Consider the following 22,751-nt stretch of genomic DNA (forward strand, 5'->3'; position numbering starts at 1 on the left):
CCTCATATTTTTCCATCTTTCTTTTTCTTGCTGTAAAGCACTAGAACCATTATGATTTGTGTGAGTCTGATTTGACATTCCTATATAACTGTGCTTTTTGACTCATTGGTACTTGCCATCCCTCCTCTCCCACCCTTTAAACTGTGACAAAAATCCATTGAATCAATAAAACCCATTTATCTTCAGACTTGTTAGATAAGTCATTAAATACAAAGTTCTGAGACTGGCTTTCTCTTGGAGAAAGACTTTTTCCTTCTAGCCTGCAGAAGGTGGCTGTTTATTCTCTCATATCCTATGTACCTCTGAATTCAGAGGTAGGGGTGATCCCCTTATTGTTCCCACCATCATTTCTTTTTTTTATTTATTTTATGTTATTATTCATATGTGCATACAAGGCTTGGGTCATTTCTCCCCTCTGCCCCCACCCCCTCCCTCTCCCCCCTACCCCTCAATACCCAGCAGAAACTATTTTGCCCTTATTTCTAATTTTGTTGTAGAGAGAGTATAAGCCATAATAGGAAGGAACAAGGGTTTTTGCTGATTGAGATAAGGATAGCTATACAGGGAGTTGACTCACATTAATTTCCTGTGCATGGGTGTTACCTTCTAGGTTAATTCTTTTTGATCTCACCTTTTCTCTAGTTCCTGGTCTCCTTTTCCTGTCGGACTCAGTTGCTTTTAAGGTATCTACTTTAGTTTCTCTGCGTTAAGGGCAACAAATGCTAGCTAATTTCTTAGGTGTCTTACCTATCCTCACCCCTCCCTTGTGTGCTCTCGCTTTTATCATGTGCTCAAAGTCCAATCCCATTGTTGTGTTTGCCCTTGATCTAATGTCCACATATGAGGGAGAACATACGATTTTTGGTCTTTTGGGCCAGGCTAACCTCACTCAGAATGATGTTCTCCAATTCCATCCATTTACCAGCGAATGATAACATTTTGTTCTTCTTCATGGCTGCATAAAATTCCATTGTGTATAGATACCACATTTTCTTAATCCATTTGTTGGTCCACCATCATTTCTTAAATGTTACTCCTCCATTTTCATGCAAAAGGCTTGACTCTGAAGTTTTACCACTTTCTGCCCTTAAATCATTAGTCATCTACCAACCAGTTACCTCCTTTATTTATTGTGGCATATGGGCCTCATTCCTTTCAAAGTTCTGTCATTGACTTGAATGCTTTCAGTACAAGCCATCCTACACCTGGGTACTTGCTTTCCTGACAGTTTTTTTGTTCATTAATTCTTTTTTTTTTCTGACACACTTGGTTTTTCCATTTATATAGTTATTGGTGCTGTGCATAGTCATGCACATAGAAACATAAAAAAGAATTCTTTCAATACTTTAACCATGCATATACATGCATGCATTTATTTATACATTCATTTAAAATGATTTTTGAGCATCTACAATATAATATGTCAAGCCCTATGCTAGAAATTGAGCTACAGTGATGAAAGGGAATAAAAGCAAAGAACAAGAAGAAAATACCACATAGGGTCCAGAAGTTTACAGTGTAGTGAGCAGAAAAAGTGCTGAACAAATGGAGGCCTCTTTGTGGAAATGATGGTTGAGCTGAGACCTCATATGAGCAGTAAACTCAATGGAAAAGGGGGTCAAGGGAGTTCTGTAGAGGGAGCTTCATGTGTAAAGGCCTAGTGAGGTGAGGGACCATTTAAAGAATGGAAGGAGGCTTGTGGGTTGGAACACAGAGAAGGAGAGAGAACATGATAAAAGGTGGTGACAGAGTCCAGACATGCAAAAATCTTTTTAGGTTATATTAAGGATTTTGTTTTTTTGTTAGTGCTAGGGATCGAACCGAGTTTCTTGTGCATGCTACACAAGTGATCTATCATTGAGCTACACCCCTAGTCATTTGTTAAGGATTTTAATTTTCCTTCTGAGCGCTCTAGGAAGCCATTGAAAATTTTACTTTACTTTTAAAAATTTATTTTCAAAAGATAATACATGTAAATTATATAAGTTCTAAAGGTATAAAAAGGTATTTAGTGAATAAACAAGTCTATTTCAGTCTTCTAGCCACCAAGTTTCACTTCCTAAGAGCAACCATGCCAATTTTTTGATTGTTCTTCTAAAAAGGCATATGTGTACATATACCATATATGCTATATTCACTTAGCCCACACAAATTACAGCATACTACTCACACTGTTCTGTACCTTTCTGTTTCAAATAACATATCCTGAATATCATTCCATATCAGAACCATATAGAGGGCCTTATTCATCCCTGCAGCTGCATGGATCTTATATAATTTATTTAAACATTTTTCAATGAGTGGATGTGTAAGTTGCTTCCAGTATTTTTCTGTTTCAATCTATATACATAAGTGAATATTTTTGTTATACATCTCATAGTGCTAGTGTGTCTCTACAATAAATTCCAAGTTTAGCTACCTTTATTTGGTAAAGATTGAATTTTTCTTCAGAGCATTTATGTTAGTTTGTAGTCCTACATTTATTATTGTATCTATTTCATCTCTGTTTTCCCCATCTCTATTGTAAGCCCCAACAAAGTAATGCCTGTCATGAAACAGGTGCTCAGTAATATTTGTTGAATGGATGAATGAATAAGGAGATAAGGACAACAGAGAGCTGAGAAGTAAGGGTTTCTGCCTAGATTTTTAAAAGAATGGAGGTGATTTAAAGTGACTACTGTGGGAAATGAAGCGAGGAACATGCAGGATGTCCAGAAAGCCCTGATGAGAATAGGGTGATCTGTGTAGAAGGGGACTTTTTTCTCCCCAGTTTTCTCAGGACAGTTATATTCATCCATGACTGCCATTTTCCCAGGCAGTTGGGGAAGTAGTTGACAATCTTGGTACAGGAGAGATGACAGTGATGGCCTGTAGAATCCAAGCTGGGTAACGAGGGAGAGAGAGATGAGTCCTAAAGATCTCTTCTCCTTGTCAAATAACCTCATCCATGTTCATGGTTTTAGTAACTATGGGGGAGAAGAGAGCAAGAGTTCTTTTTAGAAATGGAAAGAAGGCTCATGTAGCTTGAATATATAGATCAGAGTCTGAAGTGCATGAAGAAATGGGTCCAGGGAGAATGGTCTGGCCATGTCACTTGGAAATTTTAAGGTCACAGTTTTAGGTTCATGAAGGTCACCCAAGGATCACATTATCAAGGTCTATACTTTTTAGGTGGTTCTTTTTGTAGTTCTGCTTTATATAATAGGCAGAAAAAGAGCTATCATGTTTTGTATTGTCACCAAAAGACAGCAGGAGTAATATAGGCTGGAAATAGGAATTACATTCGAGAGCAATGAGAGTGTAGGTAATTATTGAAGCTATGGCATGGATTTTGAAATTATATGGGGAAAAATAGGTATTTTACCATATCAAATCACTTAAAATTCTTGTCATGTTTTTTTTTAAGCCTCTAGGCCTTTGCTTGGTTGTTCTAATTTTCACCTCCCCATCTCCTTTGCTTTATTTCCTTCTCACCCCTTGGGTTCCAGGTTAGTTATCACTTCCTCAGGGAATTTGACTATGTATGTACTTTTATGTTTAGCCTTTTTACTCTTATAAATAGTTTTCCATCTTGCAACAGTCTATAATGACCCTTTAAATGTGTGTGTTGGCATCAAGTCCATAGGCCATAATTTACTAACTCATTCCCCTAGAAAAAACTGATATCATAGACTATACAAAGAATTGCCTGTATTTTTAATGGGTTCTTAATTGTAGAAGGAAATTATAAAGGCTTGAAAATACTTGGAGTTGTTTTAGAGAATACCCTAACTCCAGATGGGAATTAAATTAAATACCTTTTTAAAATCCTACTTTTGCCCTGATATTTGGTAATTCTCTTATGTTTTATGGCCCCTCTAAGTGAATGTGAACCTCTAGTATGTTTCAGAGTATATAAATTTCATTTACTTACTTATTTTGGGAATGCTGGGGTTTGAACTTGGCCTTATACTTGCTTGCTAGGCAGATGCTCCATCACTTGAGGCACATCCCTAGCAAATCATACTTTTTTTTTTTTTTTTTGGTGGTAGTACTGGGTTTGAACTCAGGACCTTGTGCTTGCTAGACAGGTGCTCTACCTATTGAACCACACCCCCAGCCAGAGTATATAAATTTCAAAAGGCTAAAGGCATCTGTCTCAAAAATACAGCAGGAATATGTATTAGAAATTTATTTAACTCATGAATGAGACTGTCAGAGGATGATAAAGCTGCTTTTTTTCTTTGTTGCAGTACTGGAGCTTGAACTTAGGGCCTACACCTGAGCCACTTCACCAGCTCTTTTTTGTGATGGTATTTTAAGGGATAGGGTCTTGTGAACTATTTGCCTGGGCTGGCATTTGAACCATGATGCTCCTGATCTCTGCCTCCTGAGTAGCTAGGATTATAAGTGTGAGCCCCTGGGGCACCTGGCTGATAAAGTTGCTTTTGAGGAACACAGATTTAGGTGATCACTCAGGAAAAGAATGGCAAAATAAGTTTGTAAGTTAAGTATGAAACATTAATATTTTACAAACCAAAACCTTTGAGATTATATTTTATACAGTATAGAAATGATTTATGTATCCAAAAAAGGGAGTCATTTGTGATTTACTAATCTATAAATTAACATCTAAATTTCAGCTCTACTCAGTTGTAAATAGTAAGTCAAACAAAGGTATATTTTCTTAAGCTAGAGTGTGGCAAACTTTTTCTTAAAAAGTCAAATACTAAGTATTTTAGGCCTTATGGTCTTTGTTGCAACTACTGAACTTTGCCATGGTAGAGCAAAAGCAGCCATCAATAATACATACATAAGTGAATGCGACTCTTTTCTAATAAAACTTTATTTCCAAAAACAGCAAGGAGATAAGTGAGGGTAGTAAAGGTGAATATGATCAAAGTGTGTTATATGCATATACGAAAATGTTGTAATGGAACCCATTATCTTGTACAATCAATATATTCTAATAAAAATATAAATAAGATTAGAGCTAGCAGCCCAAGTTGATCCCTGAGCAAAGTTTGTGACCCCTCTTTTGACTCTATCCTTTTTTATTTCTGTTATTGATATTTTGTGACTATACTTTTTTCTCCATGTGATCAGTCTAACTAGAGCGTTCTTAGTTTTATTGATCTTTTCAATACTCAGATTTTGTTTTTATTGATTTTCTTTTTTTTTTTTGTTTGCTTTCTGCTTCACTGATTACTATTTTTTCTTTTTTTCTTTCTTTTTCTTTTTTTTGTGGTAATGGGGCTTGAACTCAGAGCCTACACCTTGAGCCACTCCACCAGCCCTTTTTTTGAGATAGGATCTCACAAACTTTTATGTGTGGGCTGGCTTTGAATGATCCTCCTGAATAGCTAGGATTATAGGCGTGGGCCTCTGGTGCCAGGCTCATTGATTACTCTTAATTTACCCTTCTTTGTCAAATTTTTATGATGAAAGCATAGTTCACACCTTTTTTTTTTTTTTTACTATTAAAGGTTAGTCTTTTTTTTACATGTAATACATGCATTCAAACAAAAATAGCTTCACTTTAAAAACCATAAGACCATAACATGTACAGATTATGTGCAACTTGCTTTTTTAACTTAACAAAATATCATCGGGATATTTCTGTGATTGTATATAGAGTTCTAGCTCTTTCTCTTCAATTGCTACATTATATTCTATAATAACTATTTACACACTGATAATCATCTGTGGTCTTAAGATGTTTCACCAGTACAAACTATTCTACAATGAACATCCTCACATATAAAAAGATTTCCAGGATAGAGGTGCAGAGAATATTTTCATTAAATGTGTAATTTATTGGATAGCTCCTTTTTTGTTGGTCAGAAGGAATGTTTATTACTTTTGCATTGCTTACCACAATAACTATATTTGATGACTCTTTGTTGTGAATTTTCTTTTTATCTTTTTTGGGGGATAGGGGCAGTACTGGGGGTTGAACTCAGGGCCTTGAGAGCTTGTTTGGAGGTTCTAGCAAGGGAGCGCAGCTTCTCATACCCTTGACAGAAGAACAGTCCTTCTCTATCGGGGATGGTCGTCCTCTTCAACCGAGCGTGCAGCTTTGGGGGGAACGCACATGGAGTGAGGGAGGAAGGGGACACCTGCTTAGCCAGCCAGATCAGCTGAATCAACCCTGGTGATCAATGGGGTGACAGATGTCACAGCCAGATGGCCCTCACATCCAAACTCAGGGCCTTGTGCTTATTAGGCAGGTGTTCTATCACTTAAGCCATATCTCCAGCCCATGTGTTTTCTTATATTGTTTCAGGGCTGATCTTTGGGGAAAAACCTTCTACATTGATTATATTTGTAAGGTATGGATTCTCCAGTGTTCAACAAGGATTGTGCTGTGCCTGAAGGCTTTCCCACATTTTTAGAGTGATAGTGTTTTTCTCCAGCATGAATTTCCTGCTCTTCAGTAAGGACTGAGCTCTTCCTTATGGTCTCCTACAGCCATCACAATTGATGGGGTTATTTCTATGCTGAACTTTTTGACATCCAACAAAGAATGAGCTACCCCTGAAAGAGTTTCCACATTTATAGTGGTGATAGGGTTTCTCTTCTGCATGTATTCTTTGATGACTAATAAAAGTTGAGCTCTTTCTGAAGGCTTTTCTACATTTATTATGCTGATCTGGTTTCTAACCAGGATGGATTTTCAGATGGCCCAATACAGTTGAGTTATCCCTGGAAACTTTCCCACATTTCATATATTTAAAAGGCTTCTCTCCACCATGTATCCTCTCAATGAGTCAGGACTGTCTTCTGAACAATGGCTCTCCCAATCATGACATTCTTAGGGTTTTTGACTTATGAATTCTCTGATGATTTTAAAAGGACAGAGTTCTTTCTGAAAGCCTTTTCACATTCATTGCATTTATGAGGTTTCTCTGTAGAGTGAATTCTCTGATGATTGATGAGTTGAGTACTGTGAAGAATTTCTTACATCCAATACCTGTATACAGTAGCTTCCCTATGTGGATTTATGATGACTTAAAAGAGATGGTTAGCAGGATAAGTTGTACCTAAAGATTGTCCCACAGTCTTTACATTTATGGTTTTCTCACCAATATGATTTTTCTGTATCTCGATATATATATAAAGGAGTTATATTTAAAGACTTTCCCACATGGCTTGCATTTATAGTGCTGCTTCCCTTGTGGAACTTCTGCCCTTCCAGTCCAGGCCTCTTCCATCATAACATTTGTTTGCTATCTTCATTCAGAAGTATTTTGCTTTAAGGCTGACATCTTTACTTCAAACCATTGTTCTTGGACTGCATGTGCACCTAATGGATCTTCTCACAACTCCATGCAGGAATCTTCCCTTACTGCAGTTGAATGATTGATTAGTTTTGGTTCAAAAGAAGGATGCTCATGGCCACCAGATTTCCTCAGCTTTCCAGCATCATATCCCTGTACAGAGCCTGCTGAGTAGCATCCGGTGTCTCCCTTCAGTGTGGGCATAGGTCACAGCCACATCCCCAAGTGTCAGTGAGCTTTAGAGCTAGGCTCTTGGTAGTTTTGGAGCCATCTATCTCCTGAATTGTTCTTCCAGGCACAGGTAGAGCATCTTGTGAAAGTCAATAGTTCTGGAGGCTAGAAATCCAAAATCAAGGTGTCATTATGATTGGTTCCTTCTGAGATTCTGAGTATAAGCCTCTTCCTGGCTTCTGGTAGTCACTATCAGTCTTTGGTATTCTGCAGCTTGTAGTATCACTCCAGCCTTTGCCTCTGTCATCACATGACATTTTCTCTGTGTGTCTCTAAATCATCAATTGTAGACTTTTTGTTGTCTGAAGTAAACATTTTAAAGCCATGAATGTTTCTCTAAGCATTGCTTTAACTGCATCTCACAAATTCTGGTATAATGTATTTTCATTTTCATTTGGTTCAAAATATTTTCTAATTTCCCTTATGCAGTTTCAATCTGTACTTATGTAAATTAGTTCTCAGCCAAAGACTGAAGGGTACCAGTATCCAGATTTTTGGAATTATTTTTCTGTGTAGCTTCCTCCTTTCTGGTACTTTGGTAAAAAAAAAAAAAAAATTCTGGTTGTTTCAGCCATCCTGAATGCTCATCTCCTCAAGGACCACCATGTTTGCATGGATTCTTTTTGACTGGGCTACAGTCTGGAGCTTGCCTCCAGTGAAAAGTCAAAGTGATTTTAGGGTTCACCTGGTTTGTTTCCTTTCTTCCAGGGATCACAAACATGTACTGCTTGTTGTCCAGTGTTCAAAAATAGTTGCTTCAAATATTTTGTCTCGTTTTTTAGTCACTCATAGTGGGAGAGCAAAAGAAAAGCATCCTTCAAGCCCAGAGGTGGAAGTCACAGTGCATTAAAAAAGTAAATAAAATAGTAGCTTATAGAAAAGTACAAGTTATTTTCATCAAGTTTACCTCTTCACTATGTTAAATATGAGAGGATTGTTCTGAGAAGAATGAGAGAAAGTTGATATAAAGGTAATTGACAGTAGTTACTGATTTAACTTTATTGTTTCCAACAAAAGTCTTATACTCAGTTATTACTAAGATTCATGCCATTGGCAACTGTGAGGGAAGATGGATAAGGAAATGAAGGGTATTTCTGTAGCTTTTGGTAGCTTCATTTTTTTTTTCTTGGTTGTTGTTTATCCATCTTTTCTTAAGGAAGTTCTGTTTTCTCTGATCTTCTAAATCACCTTGTCTGATGTTAGGTTGGTGCCAAAGTACTTCTCATTTCTTTTAGAGAATAATGGCAGGCTGGCTTCCATACATAGTGCTTCTGATTCAATAGTCTAGAAGCCTGCTGTTATCTTCCTTTTATTTCCCAGTTGATTAGTGTCCACATTTAGTCTGTTTGATATTTAGAAAGTATTTTGTGGAAGTCAGGTTGGTTTTGGCTATCAGGTGTTGCTTTAGTTAGAGCCCTTTTTAAGTTAGATGTGCATGCAGACATAATTATCTTCAATGCTGTTGTTCTATTGTATGTTTTCTGCCTATAATTCAAATATGTTTTCTTTTTTTTTTGTGGTATTGGGGTTTGAACTCAGGGCCTTCACCTTGAGCCACATCACTAGCCCTTTTTTGAGTTGGGTTTTTTTGAGATAGGGTTTCGTGAACTATTTGCCCAGGCTGGCTTTGAACTGTGATCTTCCTGACTTCTGCCTCCTGAATAGCTAGGATTGCAGGCATGAGCCACTGGAGCCAAACTCAAATATGTTTTCTATGCTAAAACTCCAGGGCCAAGACTAGGGTGAGGAAAGAGAGGCATCCAAACATTTTTAAAGAGACACTCCTGTCAAGATTTTGGAAACTCAGCTTGAACTCATGTGAATCTGAGCATGAACACCTTCTTGAATTTTGTGCCTGGGATGCCTCTCTTACCTCTCTCTGGTCCAATTCTTTTGACTACAGTGGTTACAGACACCTATACAACTTTAAAAATGAATTTATAACAACTTTCATTTAGAACATATTTTGACATTACTTCACCTGAGAAAACAGGTGAAAATGTACAGGAAAACCAATTCCATGCTTGAAATAGTTCAACAACTCAGAATTTATCCATGAAAAAAATTATCTAGAATTGTGAACCATCTAGTTTATCCAGAGTAGGTCACTATTGTACTTCTTTTCCTTTATTTCTTACCATGACATGGCTGCCATTCAGAAGTTCCTTCTTGGAGAATCCCTCTCATGATCAAAAGTTTTGGTAATCCTTATTTCTGCTCCACCTGATACCACGATCTGCAAAAGCACCCAACTTTGACAAATGATTGGTTAGAAAGTGGATGAATCTATAACCCACATGAAATCAAGAATATTCAGTTTGTGTTGCTTTCAGTTCAGTGGGAAAAAATGTAGCTATTCAGGTAGCTGTGTTTCTGATCCCGTAGTCTTCACATTGTCCCTGATGTGTACCTTGGAGGTAAGTGGAAGGTCAAGTTTTGGAGCTGTGTTCCCATCAGCCTCATGTACTCCCACTAGAATAGTTTTTTTTCCTTTTCTGTTTCATTAACTGGAATTCTGTGTAAAGGCTTTATGTGGCAGGAACTCACTGAGAAGGGGAACCACTGATGAATGTGGAACAGTTCTCCCACAAGCTAAAATATACTGGACCAAAAAGCATTGTCCCACTCACCAGGCAGTTTTCTCACCCTCTTAAAATCCTGTCTTTAAAATAGCCTCAATGTTGATGTTCAGGGCTCTTTATGGAACAGTATTGTCCTTTTTGCTTCATTTTTTTGACAAGTTTAAAACATGTATTTAAAGTACAATTTATAAAATGCTTAATCTGCTGATTTAGGAGCCTGCAGTGCAAGGTGGGGTGGGGCAGAGGGAGACTGCAGGGGTGTGGCCTCCCCTTCCATTCCTTCTGTTCAGACATCCAAGGGACCCATGTGCACTCCTGGAGTCACACAACCAGAATGGACCCCAGAGGTTTCTTGAGTCTCTACTTACCAGGGAGGTGGGATGCAGCTCTGCCAATCCATCCCTGAGCAGAGCACCCCAAGATGGGGCAGAACAGGATGTGATAGGGTAGAGTAGGTGGGTGGGCCGGGCAGGTGGGCTCTGGAAGGGACTGATGGCAACAGATAGGATGGTGCCTCCTGGGAGCACCCTGAGTGAGGGGGCTGAGAAGAGCCGGTCACCAGACATTGACCCCCAACTCCTTTGGTTATAGGTTGACATCAGAGTAGTGTTCATGGGAAGTGGTTAGCTGGAAAGGCTGAGGCCTGGTTCATGGGGCCCCGAGGAGCTGAGGGAAGGGACAGTATCTTGAAGGCAGATCAAGACATAGTAGCCTCAGATTCCTGACTCTCACCTCCTGGGGATTTCTAAGCCAAAGCCTACAACTTACTTTTTAAAAAATGTTTTACTTCATATTAAAATGTTTTCATTCTTTGTTTTTAGATGCCAGTACGAGCAGGTGCCACCAGGGGAAGACACAATTTGGATTTGGCCTGAAAATTGGGGCAGAAGATCACCTCCAGCTTCTTAAAGGAACCCCCACTTTCCAGTCATGCTGGGCTGCCTGCTGCCAGGACTCTACCTGCCATGCCCTTTGGTGGTTAGATGGGCTGTGCCGTCAAGCAGACTGCAGCATGCCCCAGAGCTGCCAGCTTTTTAGGACAGGCACTCTCAATTCCATGGTGGTATTTTTTAAAAAAGTCCAAACTGCACTTGATTTGGGCTTTCTACCTGAAGATGATGTACCATATCTTCTGGGACTAGGTTGGAGCAGGGCACCTTGGAGGAGGCAGAGCACACCGAGAGCTTCACTCAGATCTGCTGTATCTCTCAGTGACCAGCAGAGCTTAATCAGGAAACGTCAGAAGAGAGGTAGTCTCAGTGAAGAAGTAGTTCCACTTGTAGTGACACAGAATTCTCCAGTGAATGACTCCAAGGATCTCAGTGCTCTAAGTACAGGTGGTACTCCAGAGGTAAGCATGTTATGAATAAGGGGCAGAGAAATTTAAATCTGTTCTTCTACTTCCACACATGAGCAATAAAGCTGATGCTTATAGGCAGTGCTCATGGGGTGAAATGTGTGTATAAAGCTGCTTGGTGTCTTAGATGTTTATGCTGCCCAGATGTATAACAATTTAACTTTAGAAGTGTTACTTCATGCAGGTAACACTGACCATTGTTTTGGTAAAAGAAAAAAGCTGTTCATTAGCTAGTCTAAGCTGGTTCTTGGCTACAGGTAAGTGCGGTTGTGTGGGTGTTAGTCTCCACCACCAGTTCTGCAGTGTTTTCTGCCAGATTGCAAAACAGTTGATTGATGTGGTTGCAGTCAAGTCTCCTCCTCCATCTCCTGCCTGTAAACACATTCCTTATGAGGTAGTTTCTATTCCAGTTTGAATTAACTATGCCTGGTACTGCAGACTAAGATCTGACCTACTGGGCTGGGAAACCAGATGTGGCCATTAGTCAAGAGTTTTCTAGGGTGAATTCTCACCAAGTTGTATATACCAAGGGACATACCACCAGTAGTGTTTATTCTGCTTATTATGATTCTTCATTGTTGATCTTCCTGGGCAAATGATTAAAAGGAATGACTCACTCTCTGCTCAGTCTCCTTTGATTACTGACTTATTTTTGTATTTGTTTTGTCCTAGTTGTCTCTGTTAAGTTGAAGCCAGAGTGGGGAGGCTATTACATGCCAGGCACTATGTGTGCTAATCATTGTACTATGTCATTTTGCTTAATTTTCATAGCAATATTTTCAAGTAGTTATTATTAGCTCTGTTTTACTAGTGAGGAAACTGAGGCCAAAGAGGTTAGGCAATTTGCCTGGGATCATGCAGCTAATGAACAGTATAACTAGAATTAGAATCCAGATTTACTATTAAGAAAAAAAACCTTTCAGTACAATATTAGAGAATACTAGTCTTAATTTAATATGCCCATAAACATTTATGGAAACTATCAATGTCAGGTACTTTTCTAAGCACTGGAAATACAAGGGTGAATAAGACATTGTCCATGCCCTTAGGGAGTTTACAATCTAGTGGAATTGAGACATGAGGCTAAGTATTTACAATAATGTATAGTTGTTGCATTAATAGATTTATGCATACCGTATAATAACACAAAGATCAGGCAGGCAGTGTGTGTGTTCAGGTACGACTTGACAGGGATATCAACATTTCTTGAAGAATATATAGGATGTCACTGGGGCTAAAGGGAGTAAAAAGCATTGTGTACAGAGCTGTAGTACATTTAGTATACTACACAGTTTAAGGTCCTGTCAGCAAGTATTTCTTGTGCATTTTACTATGTGCAAATATTATACTGAGCTAGGCACTAGAAACTTAAGACTTAAGTCTTAGTGTGACTTAAGTCACATAAGATATATGTGATTACTATCCAAGTAGAGCTTATACATTACATTTCTAATAATTAATTATGTGCTTGATTTGGGTTATGAGAGGATAAGGACATGAAAGATTCTGACAGGAACCCCCCACTAAGGTATAAGATTAGGCCACCCTAAAGAAAGAAAGTTTAAGCTGAGATTGGATGAAAGAGTGAGAAAAAGAAATAAAGAAGGCAAAGAGAATATTAGTGTCAAAGTTTGATAGGTACGCTAGATCAGGAAATTGAGAGAAACTAGTCTTGTTGGGCAAACAGAGCCTTCTTAAGATGTGGTTGTTCTCTTAAGATCAGTGGAAAGAGTTTTAAGCAGGAAGTGACACACAGCAGCTCTCCCTTATCCATACATTCCAAGACCTCCGGTGGATGCTTGAAGCTGGGAATAGTTCCCTATACATACTACATGGGAACCTGTATATGCTATGTTGCATTCTTAGCAACCTCAGCATAAGGTTTTTTTCTTTATTAAATTGAGAACTTTCACCTTTTCACTTAAAAGGAAGCATTTTATGACTTTTCTTTGGCATATCTGAAGTGCTAGCATCTCTTGTACTTTGGGGCCATTATTAAGTACAATAAGGATTACATAGAAAACCGAGATAGCCAATCTGATAAACGAAAATGGCTATTCGTAACTAATAGGTGGATAGTATATGGATACACTGGGCAAGGTGATGCTTCATGTCCCAGGCAGGATGAAGTGGGATGGTTTGAGATTTCATCATACTACTCATAATGGTGCATGTGACTTAAAACTTATGAATTGCTTTTTTCTGGAATTTTCCATGTAATATCTTTGGATCACAGTGACCACAGGTTACTTAAACCATGGGAAGGGAAACACAGGCAAGGGGAATAGCTGTAATCAGATATACTGCTGCTTGGTAAATAGATCGGAAAAAGACAAAATGTACATGATACAATAAAGTAGGAAACTCTTCAGGCTAGAGAACTACTGCACTATCCGAGGAAACTAAGGATTCAGGAAAGGGGATAAACTTTAACTTGAAACAGACTCACTTGGAGGCCTTGTTATAAATAGATTACTGGGCCCCACCTCCAGAGTTTCTGACTTAGTAGGTTTGGAGTGGGGTCTGAGAATTTGCTTTTCCAACAAGTTCCTGAACAGTGCCAGTGCTCCTGATCCAGGGACCACACTTTGAGAACTGTCTTCTAGGGCAGGGATTAGAATACAGAGCACAAAGCATAAGGTTAGTCTTAAGCAGGATGCCTCCTTCATTGTGAGAAGGAGGGTTTGGGTGGGATGAAGCTAAAGTGAGTTTATAGGTTTTTTTAGTAATCTCTTTACTGTTTTTTTTTCAAAGTGTGCTAAATCATTTATGGAAACTGGAAGCAGAATTAAGTGGCCAAGAGGCAGGAAAAATCAGAGGTTTGGAGAGAATGGAAGGGGTCCAAAATAGCTATTGTGAAAGATAGAAGATGGCAAACTAGGTAAGGAAATAGGAAAACTGCTGAGTAGTTTCAAAGATGGAGACCATGCACTTATAGTGACACTGATCTTTACAGTTGTGTGAGACTTCCCAGTAGCTCTCTGTATCCCTGTCAAGAAAAGGCTGATAGTTTGACTCATCTAAGATGGGAAATTTTTGGGGTGGTTGGTACAGAAGGATGTTGTGGCCTAGAAATTAAGGTTGTTTTCAAAAGAATGGATGAAAGAGAATATATGAACATATGAAGGGAGGCAAAGATAGGAGGGGCTGACAGAGGTAAAACAGAGAAGTTTGGTTAGCAAGCACATGGAGTCCTGGAGGGACAGGAAGTTGTGGTTAGACTATGGGATATTTGAATTTAAGATTTTGGGGTGAAGACGTTCTGGTAGTGACAAGATCTAAGGTACAGCTATGGAAGAGGGTTGCTAGGGTAGAGTGGAGATGTTTATCGGAGACAAGGAGCTCAAAGAACTCAGCAGGCTCAAAGAACTTGTTAAATGAGCTATCCATATGCATGCTGAGATAGTCTTTAATAATGATGGTGGTGATAATAATTGTTAATGTTTAATGAGTACTTTCTGTGTGTTAGGTGCCATCCTGAGTTCTTTACATGTGTTGATTTTATGAAGTACTGCTACTATCCCAACTTTAGACATGAACCAACTCAGTGAAAGAAATGTTAAGGTACATGGCCAAGGCCACACAACTAGTTTATATGGTAGGTAGAACCAAGACTTGAACATGGGTAATCTCATTCTATCCAGTGTCTGACTTCTTATTCCTCAGTCAGGAGTTGGGATGAGGGGGAATTTTGAAAGCCAGATGTCAAAGCCATCTATAAAGTGTAGGGGGAGTGATGAGTAAGTTGGGAGATGACAGCTATGATGAGAGTTGAAGTGTAGTGCAGCAAGTTGGCAGAGGAGATGTTTTTATAGAAAAGTGTGAGTACTGCTTTGCAAAGGGTATTAGGAAAGGGGAACAAAAAAATAGGTTCAGCACATTACAGGATAATTATGACCAATGAGATTACAAATGGATCAGTAAAATTGGAAATATAGTAGATTTAGTCCTGACAGTCTCTTGGAAGATAGTGAAAACTCAAACTCAGGCCTTATATAATTCATTTGTATGTTAGAAGGAAGTCCTTGAGGTTGTGTTGGGTAGAGGGTTCTTTTTCTTCTTGTTTACCAGTGGTGACAATGGCAATACATTTCTGTCAGTGAACAGGATTTCAAGAGCTTTGTGGTCTAACATGGAGAGTAGGTGAATGTGGGAGGAGGAATACTGGACTTGAAGTATGAGCTTGAGGAGCAGCAGTGGGCCTTTTCTGCAGGTAGTGTTGCACATACGCATTATATAGTTTGATATCTCATGGAGCAAGGTGAAATCTTTAGATCCATACAAGTTATTGTAGACCCTATGTGCTGTGCTTAGGAACTTGAGTCTTACCCTGAAGACCATGGATAGCTCTGGGAGGTGGTAATACCACTTTGTGCATTGTTAACTGGGAGGAATTTTTTTTTTTTTTTGGGCAGAAAACTTTGAGAGTTCAAATTTCTGCATAATGCATTTGGGAAAGGAACAGAAATGTATGCCCTGTAGATCTTTTCCTTCTAATTAGGGATGACTGGCTAGCAACACTAGTTTCTAGTTTATTCTGTTTTCACTGAGGTAGGTCAAGCAACTCTGCATCCAAAGTAGGGAGAAATTATATCATAAATTGCTCTTGTCTTACCTCTGCGGAGCTGTAGAGGTATTGGGTTGTCAGGATGCATTTTTCATTCTTTTGGATACGTACTTACACTGTATCCAAGAGCAGGTATTGTGGACTTTCTGCATTTCTAAAAGTAGAGAGGAATATCATTTGTTCCCTTTTCTCCACTTGCAGAGAGGAACTTGTCCTGCTTGGTTTAAATACAGCACCCTTCCTATGCTTTGAACCTCTGAATTTTTGGCAGAGGGGCCTGGAGGCTTTTAATTGGAATCTGGAATGTGCACAGTACAGGCATTTCGGCCCTGAGCAATTAATTGCTACCAGTTCTGCTTTGTGAAAGAGGAGGTGTGCTTTCTTTGAGCCCAAGAAGGAAGGGTCTACCTAGGTAGCCCTACATGGATGGTTTGGCTTTAGTAACTTAGGTGTTCTCTCTCCCATCATCATCTCTCAGTTCCCCGTCATTAATCACTGCATTTCAATCCCTAGTGAGCAAGTGGCTTTCTGTGGAACACATGAACACACCACACTCATGTTTGCTGCCTTTTTTCACTGAGCGCTCTTGTGCCGACTCCTTGTAAGGCCTGAGCTTACCTTTTATCAGAAGATAAGGCATGGAGTGTGGGCAGTGACAGAGAACAACTTATATAACCAAGGACAGCCTTTGCAGGCAGTTTTGTTTCCCTTCATGTTTTTGTTTTTCAGAGTGTTTTTTTTTTTTTTTCCTTCCTTGCTTGCTTTTAACTTTGTTTTAAAATTTCCTCTAAATCTTTTAGGCTTGTGAAATTGTAGTCCAGAGTTCATTTATTCTTCTGGTTATTACTTCCTGAAAAAATTGGAACTTCTCAGGACCTGGTTTTTCCCAGATTCTCAGTTATCTGACAGACAAGCTAAAACCCTTTACTAAAAAATTTTTTTTGCCCCAGGCCCCCTTCCAGACCTCTGGCTTTGATAATTTTTGTGGGTTTCTTATCCTCTCAGTGAGTTATGACTTAGACTGTTTGTACATATATTCACTAGCATAATGGTGGGTGTGGTGTTTGTATACCTGTAATCCTAGCTGTTTGATACGCTAGAGGCAGGAGGATTGGGAACTTGAGGCCAGCCCAGCAAAGGTAGCAGCAAAGTGCTCTCTCTAAAACAACAAAAAGTACTAAGTCCCTCCCTACCATTTTAATGTTACCACGAGTGGCTTACTGTGTTATAAGAAAAACTGTGAGGCCCATTTGTTTGTTGTATAAGGACATGACAGAAATCCCTGCAATTGTAATTTTCCCTTTTCAAAAATACTGCTTTTTGAACCACAACACCTTTTCCTTATTTTTTTTCCCTCTAATAACGGCCTGCTTTTTCCTAATCGCCTGAGAGTTCTGATTCTTTAATTCATTTACCTGCTTTTTACATATCTATAATGAGTTTGAAATTGTGTTTGTGGGCTGGCGGAGTGGCTCAGGTCATAGGCGTGAGGCCCAGAGTTCCAACCCCAGTTCCATCAAAAAAGAAAAGAAATTATGTTAGTTATTTTGCAAGCTGACTTACTGTTTTAGTCCATTTGGTCTGCTATAAAAAATACTATAAACTAGGTGGCTTATAAGCAACAGAAATTTATTTGTCATAGTTCTGGAGGCCAGAAAGTTGAAACTGAAGACCTCAGTGTATTTGGTGTCTGGTGAGGATTTTGTTTTGTTTTGTTTTGTTTTTAATTTGCAGTACTGGGGTTTGAACTCAGGGCCTACACCTTGAGCCACTCTGCCAGCCCTTTTTCTGTGAAGGTTTTTTTCGAGATAGGGTCTTGTAAACTGTTTGCCTTGGCTGGCTTTTAACTATGTTCTTCCTGATTTCTGCCTCCTGAGTAGCTAGGATTACAGGCCTGAGCCACAGACGCCTGGCTAGAGGTTCTTCATAGATAGTATTTTCTATATGGTGGAAAAGATGGACAGATTCAGATGGTGGAAGATACAGACTCCCTCAGTCCTGTTTTATAAGGGTACCAATCATCTCCAAAGTCATAATCTCCTAATACCATCTTTTTGGGAGTTAGGATTTCCACATATGAACTTGGGAGGGGGACATAAATACTCAGTCATAGCATTTATGAAGCAAGAGGTAACGAGAATTTCAGTGTGAACCCATTAACAGATTCTTTTTTTTTTTTTTTTTTCTGCTAATTTAAGGAAGATTTTATTTCTATTAGACATTTTTTTTCATTTTTCTTTTATTATTCATATGTGCATACAAGGCTTGGTTTATTTCTCCCCCCTGCCCCCACCCCCTCCCTTACCACCCACTCCACCCCCTCCCGCTCCCCCCCTCAATACCCAGCAGAAACTATTTTGCCCTTATCTCTAATTTTGTTGTAGAGAGAGTATAAGCAATAATAGGAAGGAACAAGGGGTTTTGCTGGTTGAGATAAGGATAGCTATACAGGGCATTGACTCACATTGATTTCCTGTGCGTGTGTGTTACCTTCTAGGTTAATTCTTTTTAATCTAACCTTTTCTCTAGTTCCTGGTCCCCTTTTCCTATTGGCCTCAGTTGCTTTAAGGTATCTGCTTTAGTTTCTCTGCATTAAGGGCAACAAATGCTAGCTAGTTTTTTAGGTGTCTTACCTATCCTCACCCCTCCCTGTGTGCTCTCGCTTTTATCATGTGCTCATAGTCCAATCCCCTTGTTGTGTTTGCCCTTGATCTAATGTCCACATATGAGGGAGAACATACGATTTTTGGTCTTTTGAGCCAGGCTAACCTCACTCAGAATGATGTTCTCCAATTCCATCCATTTACCAGCGAATGATAACATTTCGTTCTTCTTCATGGCTGCATAAAATTCCATTGTGTATAGATACCACATTTTCTTAATCCATTCGTCAGTGCTGGGGCATCTTGGCTGTTTCCATAACTTGGCTATTGTGAATAGTGCCGCAATAAACATGGATGTGCAGGTGCCTCTGGAGTAACAGTCTTTTGGGTATATCCCCAAGAGTGGTATTGCTGGATCAAATGGTAGATCGATGTCCAGCTTTTTAAGTAGCCTCCAAATTTTTTTCCAGAGTGGTTGTACTAGTCTACATTCCCACCAACACCATTAACAGATTCTTGATAACTGGCAGAACTTCAGTCATGGGAAAACAGTCTTAAAACTAGCCATTCTCTCTCTCTCTCCCTCCCTCCTTCCTACTCTTCTTCTCCCTGTCCCTGTCCCTCTCCCTCTTTTTCTTCGGTGGTCTTTCTCTGAGTAGATGCTGGGAAGACCTAAGTTTACAACTAACTACTACAAAGATAACCATATTCTCCAGCCTCAGCAATTCAACTGTTATTCTTAGCTCTCTTTATGTTTTATGTACTTGAGGCTTATTGCACATCTTTAATCTGTGTTAGAATATGGGTTTAGAATTTTCTTCAAGTTGGAAAATTATTAATCATTTTTCCTCAAATGTTTCCTGCTTCCCCTCTTAGAGAACTCCAGTTACAATCATATTTGGCAACTTGAATTTGTTTCACTGTTTGCTGATGCTCAATTCATTTCTTCTCACTTTCTTTTTGTTTCATGTTGAATAGTTTTTATTAAAATTCCTTAAATTTGCTATTCTTTTCTTCTACATGGTCTAAATATGCCATTAAATCTGCACATGAGCCTTTAGGGGGCATTTCAAATTCAAACTATCACAGAGACTTAACAGCAATAACTAACAATAAAGTAGAACAATTACACTATTAATAAAATAAGGGTTACTTGAACATCAGCACTGTGCTATCATGAGTGTTGATTTGATAACTAGGGATGGCTGCTAAGTGACAAATGGGTGGGTAGCAAGTACCGTGTGGATACTCTGGGCAAAGGGATGATTTATGCCCCAGGCAGGAATAGGGAGTCATAGGATTTCAACCTGCTACTCACAAGGATGTACAATTTAAAACCTAGTGAATTTATTTCTGGAATTTTCCATTTAATATTTTTGGACTGCATTGATGTTGGGTAACTGAAACCACAGAAAGCAAAACTGATTTAGGAGGGACTACTATATGTTCAGCCTTTCCTATAGCTATCTCTCTCTGTCTTTCCCTTTTCTCTCCCCTCTCCTCCCTTTCCCTTCCCTTTCTTTTTTCTTTAATGGTGATGAGGATTGAACCCAGGTCCTCATGAAGCATGCTTGGCAAATGCTGTACCACTGAGCATTCACTACCACCTACACGCTAACTCTGGATCAGTTTTAATTGACTGCGATTTTTATCCTCATAACAGGATTTATTTTCATGTCTCTTTGCATGTCAGTTTGTGTGTGTGTGTGTGTGTGTGTGTATGTGTGTGTTTCAGGACTGGGGTTTAAACTCTGGTAAAGCAGATACTCTATTGCTTGAGCCACAACTTCAGTCCATTTTGCTCTGTTTTAGAGATAGAGTCTTAGGAACTATTTTCCCTGGCTGGCTTCAAACTGTGATCCTCCCTATCTCAGCCTCTCAAGTGGTTAGGATTATAGACATGAGCTACTGGCACTTGGCTATGCCAGGTTATTTTATTTTATTTTTTGTGGTGCTGGGATTTGAACTCAGGGCCTACACCTTGAGCCACTCCACAGCCCTTTTCTTGTGATGGTTTTTTTTTGAGATAGGGTCTCGAAAACTGTTTGCCTGGACTGGCTTCAAACCAAGATTCTCCTGATCTCTGCCTCCTGTGTAGCTAGGATTGTAGGCCTGAGCCACTGACACCCGGCATGTCAGGCATGTATTTTTGATGGGGTAAATTTTACAATAAGATACTAGATAATTTGTATCACTGTAGGTATTTTTTTTTTTTTACTGGAGTTTGAACTCAGGGCCTTTTACTTACTAGGCAAACACTCTACCACTTGAGCCACATCTCCAGACACTGTAAGTATTCTTGAGCTTTGTTCTTGGATGTGGCTAGACTGGTTGAAAACAGATGATCCTTTTAAGTCTTGCTTTTTAGGTTTCGTTATGTGAGCTCAGAGCTGTATTTAGTCAAGAGTTAATTTTTCTGCACTACTAAGGCAAAACCTTTATCTGTAGTCTAACTGATGTGCTATGAATTATGAAATTTTCCATTCTAACTTTTTGGAGTAGGTACTATTCCTAACTCATGTGAACTTCAGTACTGTTACTATAATCATTTTGGGTAACTCTTTTCATAGCCTTGTGTAATTTTCTTACATAAAGATGTTCAATACTTAGTTGAATACTTGTGGGGGTCTTATGCAGACTCAGAGTTCTGTTTCTGTGCATCTGTCTCCTTTACTAAACTCCCAGCTACATATCTTCAACTCATCAGACTGCCAGTCTCTATCTGGGTTGTGTCTTCCTGCATCATGGCCTAGAAACTTTGACCAATCATTTGGGGCAATCATAAGCTCTACCTTATTTGGTTTTCTCTTAGGAATTGCTGTTTTTCATTACTTAGTATTCTATGTCTTGCCATTGTTTCATATATAATGTCTTGTTTTTTAAATTGTTTCAGAAGGCTAAATCTGTTCCCTATTATTTATTCCATCTTGACTGGAAGCAGAAGTCCACATGGTTTATTTCGTTTGTTCGATTTTTGGTCTCTCCTCACTCTTTTTTTTTTTTTTTGTGGTACTGTGGTTTAAACTCAGGGCCTCATGCTTTGTAGGCAGGTACTGTACCACTTGAGCCACTCCACCAGCCCTTCCTCACTCCTTTTTAAAACATTTTGGCATTCATTTGGCAAAACTACTATGTATTCTTCAAGACTCATTCCAAGATTCACTTCTAAGAAGGCTTTTCTGATATTCACTTCTCCAGACTGGGCCCAGGTGCTCTCCTAAATGTTTGCATAATACTCTCACCTCAGTTCAAGGATATGATGCTTGTTATTCAAACTTAGTACGTCCACATATGTCTTTGGTCTTGTCAACTTGCATCTTTCACTACTATTCCATTCTGTTTTTGTCCTTTGTCCATAAATATCAAGGGTAGTTTACACTTGCTTTCTTGCTTTTTATTTGATCCTCAGTGCTTTGGAATTTAGTTTCTACTGAAACTGCTCTTTCTGGTTTCCCAGTAACTTTACAATTGTCTATTGCATTGTGTTCTTTTCAGTATCGTTTGATTGCACTTTCTGCCTTATTTTATACTATTTGCAGTTGTCCCTTGTTTCTTATTATAGCATACTTTCCTGGTTCTTTTCCTTCTTTCTGACCATACTTTCTTAGTCAGTTTTGTGAGTCCTTTCATCTACTCACTTCTTAAGCCCTGGTATTCCCTAGTATTTTATTTTTGAACTTTTGTTTCCTTTGTTTACATGTTCTTTTTTGCTGCAGTTTTGTTGTAGTTTGTCTTTTCAGCTGCTATCTCTGGGAACTTGAATCTGAGTCTGAGTCTCTTGGAACTTCCCAGAGGTACTTTTGATTTAATATGTCTATAACATTACTTGTATGTTTCTTCCTTAAAGTTGCTCTTCTGTAGTCTCTCTTAGTTTTTGACACTACTAAAGTTAGTGTCTCATTTAGGCATTGAGTTAGGTGCCATCTCAGACTCTTTCCTTCAAATCCTGGGTCCATTCCAGCCTTATAAATATTAGATTCTTAATTTTTTTTTTGTGGGACTTAGGTTTGAACTCAGGACTTTGGATTCACAAAGCAGGTGCTTTACTGTTTGAGCCATTTTGCTCTGGTTGTTTGAGAGATGTTTGCCTGTTTGCCCAGGCTGGTCTTGAACCATGATCCTCCTGATCTCAGACTCCCAAGTAGCTAGAAT

At 38.9% G+C, this 22,751-nt stretch overlaps 1 protein-coding gene across 4 annotated transcripts in view; it reads left to right on the plus strand.

Moving 5' to 3' along the window:
* The window catches only part of Kiaa0319l (KIAA0319 like), an 88,561-nt gene that overhangs the window by 21,816 nt on the left and 43,994 nt on the right, over positions 1–22,751 (plus strand). For all 4 annotated transcript variants that reach the window (XM_020159632.2, XM_020159631.2, XM_020159633.2 and 1 more), the window contains one exon: positions 10,894–11,423. In XM_020159632.2, the coding sequence (XP_020015221.1) occupies positions 10,894–11,423 (530 nt within the window). The remainder of the gene's footprint in view (positions 1–10,893; positions 11,424–22,751) is intronic.

The sequence above is a fragment of the Castor canadensis genome, chromosome 7, assembly GCF_047511655.1.
Source record: "Castor canadensis chromosome 7, mCasCan1.hap1v2, whole genome shotgun sequence".
Classification (NCBI taxonomy): Eukaryota; Metazoa; Chordata; class Mammalia; order Rodentia; family Castoridae; genus Castor; species Castor canadensis.